The sequence below is a fragment of the Pistacia vera genome, unplaced genomic scaffold (assembly GCF_008641045.1).
Source record: "Pistacia vera cultivar Batoury unplaced genomic scaffold, PisVer_v2 Contig578, whole genome shotgun sequence".
Lineage (NCBI taxonomy): Eukaryota > Viridiplantae > Streptophyta > Magnoliopsida > Sapindales > Anacardiaceae > Pistacia > Pistacia vera.
Genome location: NW_022196421.1, coordinates 1,234,024 through 1,237,443, shown reverse-complemented (window position 1 = coordinate 1,237,443; position 3,420 = coordinate 1,234,024). Strand labels below are relative to the sequence as shown.

Genomic DNA, 3,420 nt, shown 5'->3' with positions numbered 1-3,420 from the left:
AATTGAATTTCTTCTTATTTTTCTTGTTGATTTCTCTTTTTTTTTTTTCCTCCTTAAATTGTGTCATGATGTGTTATTTTCATAGGATACACGACAATAGCTCTAAAGAATTGTAACCATCCGTTCTTAAGGGTTGTCAAGCCACCAGAATTTCCTAAACCTGATGTTGCAGGAGAATTACAATAATGGGTTCATCGAAGAAACAAAAAAACAAAGGCTTTATTGCATCCTGGTGTCCCCAAATGGCATAGAATCTCCATATCTGATTTGGCTGTTTCGGTTTGGACCTCGTTTGGCCAGGTTGAGGCAGCCAGGGCCTTCTTGACTGTCAAGTAAAATAAGAGGGAGGGGAAGGAGAAAAGAAGGAAGAGAATGAAGTGAAGAAGTTAGAGAGAAAGAATAGGGGAAGGAAGAAGAAAGAGAGGAGGAAAGAACTGAGAAGAAAGTTACTGAAGAGAGAGGGGAAAGTGATAGAAGAAAGAAGAAAGCGACGAAGAGAAAGAGAAAAAAAAAAGTATAGAAGCTGTAGGGGAGTGTTTGCTGGATTTCAAACTTGCAGAGACTGATGGTAATTTTTTAGAGGTATGCTTACTGAATTTCAAACCTGCAGAGACTGATGCCTAATTTTATAGGGGGGTGTTTATGAATTTCAAATCTACAGAGACTAATGTGTAATTTATCAGGGATGTATTTGCTTGCTGCACACCGGTTTTAAAAACATTGGTGTAAATGATGAAGTACTCACATGCTATTCTAGATTTTCTCTTGAACGTTAAACAAAATACGTTTTTTTTTTTTTTTTTTTTTTTTTTTTTTTTTTGGATAAACGTTAACCCAAATACTGGAATTTTTTATTGATAAACATTAACCCAAATATGGGTTCTATTACAGTACAATACATCAATGTGAAAGTTCTGAATTAAAAACGTAAAATTTATAAAATACACTTGTACAGTGAAATACGATAGCCAAACCCCACAAATATTATCTATTCTTTAGTTCTAACAAATTATAGATTAATTAAGAACACATGATATATCATCTTTTATTTTTATTTTAATATCATTATCAATATGATAATATTACAACATCGACAACAAACTCCTTTAACAGATTCTAATAAGGAGGAGGTGTCTTCTCGGTCAGATATTTTCCAACGGTTTCTGCAAGTTTTTGCACTAGCTTGGTATTTACTACAGAAGTAAGATTTGCTAACTTATGATCAAGCTCATACTCTATTGTTGATCTTATAATACTTGATGTAAAATTTTTCTCAATAATTTTGTATTGAGTTATATAACGCTTGAAGCCCTGTGCTATAAATCCTCCTTCAATGGCTTTTGTTTCCTTCACATGCTTCATATTATCAACCTTTGTAATAATTTCCTTCATATAACCAACTCCAGGAGTTCCTGAAACAAAAATCAAACAAGAATATTTTATATTCAGCAGCTCAAAATAAAATGTTGATAAATAATATTAATTATTTTAATTACCTGGTGGAAATGTAACGTTTATAAGTGTGCCAACATGTCCATCACCTTCAACGACTTTAACTGTCCCAAGCACATTCGGCAGAAATGTATTTATAACTGTGAAGACTTGAAGGGTGCTATAGACATCCCACACCGAACAAGCCGATGCAGCCACCACCGTATTCACTGCAACAAGGCCATGCATTTTGAGGTTATGAATTTGGTTTTTTGATGGGTTGGTTCATTACTGTGGTAGGTATTTAAAATGGTGCAAAGAGTCAATGGATCTAAATGGGGAGAGCTAACGTGTTAATAAACCATCATTTTAAATAATATAAATTAGAAACGTAATATATAGGAGTTGTCAAGAATTTTCTTCACCCCGGCTAGACACATTTTTTTTTTTTGTTTAAAGGATAAAACGTAATATGTGGCAGACCCGGGCTATAGCCTTGGTTAATTTTTCTTTCCTAAAAAATTATTATTATTTTTAACAATATCAGTCCTAACTTCAGGAAAGCCAACTAAAGAGGTATTTTAAAAAATAATGTGTTAATTAAATTGAATAATAACAATTTTGTTTCTATTTTACACTCAAATATTTTATATAAATAAGTCGTTTTTATATCTTTACACATGGCTAATTAACCATGGTTTCTCTTTTGTTAATATATCAACAAATTTTAATTGTTATTAACCCATTGTTATCATTACCTACCAAAACAAGTGGTTAACAACAAGAAACTATGATTTAGCATAATAAACTAATTATTTATTTATCACTTGAAATCTCATTTGATATTCTTTTTGTCTACTAAAAGAAGTAATAACAACAAATATAGTAGATTATTTTTACCATGGGTTCCACTTCCTTTTTCATAGTTTGTTTATTCATGTGGTCAAGAAATCATATTTTTCCTTTTAAGAGATTAAATTAAATTAAATTATTAGATAAGTAATAATTCATAACATTATTGAAGTAAAAGACATTTTCCAGCAATGCAGAAACACATGTAATAAATTATTCCTAATTTTTCGGGTTAATTTTGCATTATTCAAAGGTAATTGATTCCAAAATTAAATTATTTGTGATTAAGAATAGTACACCAATAAGAAGAGAATAATTAGTTGTTAATTAATTTTCATTCATGGTTCCTTAATAATTAATTTAATTTGATTAAAATATACAAATCAATTGTTACCTAGTACATGAAAGTCTTTCTTAATTTCTTCAAGTTTGATGTTTCTTATTGAGAATAATGGTCAATTAAAATTAACCCATTCCAACAAGTATTTTGAAATAAGACGTTTTAGTATTACAAGTTATCCAAATAATTAATTCCTTCCCAAATCATATAATGCAAATAGTTTTGGCATAGTTAGGTAGAAGAGACTTCTAGAGTCTTGATTATTATTATTATTTCTTACTTTAATATTTTTTTTTTCAAAAGCTTTGAGTCACAATTTAATTAACACATTGAATGGGTCAATTGAATTGAATAAAATCAAGACTCTTAGGATTGTAAAGGATAAAACAAAATAAAATTCTTATAAGTTTTCACTAAGACTTTTTTTGTGTTGTGAAAGAGGTCATAATTGTAAGGGTAAGATATTTGGAGAGAATTCTAGAAATATAATGAATCGAAAATGAGTTTATTGAGTAACTGATTAAGTGTCCAATAATCAGTTTTACTCTACTCTTTTATATTGTTTTAAGAAAAGAGTAAAGTGAAGCTGGTGATTTTGGTAAAACGGTTGTAGTGAAACTACACCGTTTTACACAATTACATGTTAGTGCTGACAGTTTAACAAATGACAATCTCATCCATTTTTCTTCTAAATCCTAACATTCCCCCTTAAACTGGACAACATTAACAAAAAAAATAAAAAAAATAAAAAAATAACAACTTCCATCTATTCTCTTCCAGCAACTTTCTAGTACAAG

At 29.8% G+C, this 3,420-nt stretch overlaps 1 protein-coding gene across 1 annotated transcript; it reads right to left on the bottom strand.

The window, feature by feature from the left end:
* Window positions 1-916: 916 nt before the first annotated feature.
* LOC116109372 (S-norcoclaurine synthase 2-like) lies at window positions 917-1,736 on the bottom strand. Its single transcript, XM_031395602.1, has 2 exons — window positions 1,497-1,736; window positions 917-1,412 (listed from the first exon to the last, which is right to left on the bottom strand). The coding sequence occupies exons 1-2, from the start codon at window positions 1,678-1,680 to the stop codon at window positions 1,117-1,119; spliced, it is 480 nt and encodes a 159-aa protein (XP_031251462.1). The 5' UTR covers window positions 1,681-1,736; the 3' UTR covers window positions 917-1,116.
* Window positions 1,737-3,420: the final 1,684 nt, after the last annotated feature.

Excerpts from the sequence above, each read along its gene's own strand:
- LOC116109372 (XM_031395602.1), bottom strand. The coding sequence starts at position 1,680 with ATGCATGGCCTTGTTGCAGTGAATACGGTGGTGGCTGCATCGGCTTGT. Across the intron at positions 1,413-1,496 it reads AAACGTTACATTTCCACCAG|GAACTCCTGGAGTTGGTTAT; the intron begins GTAATTAAAATA and ends TTTTTGTTTCAG.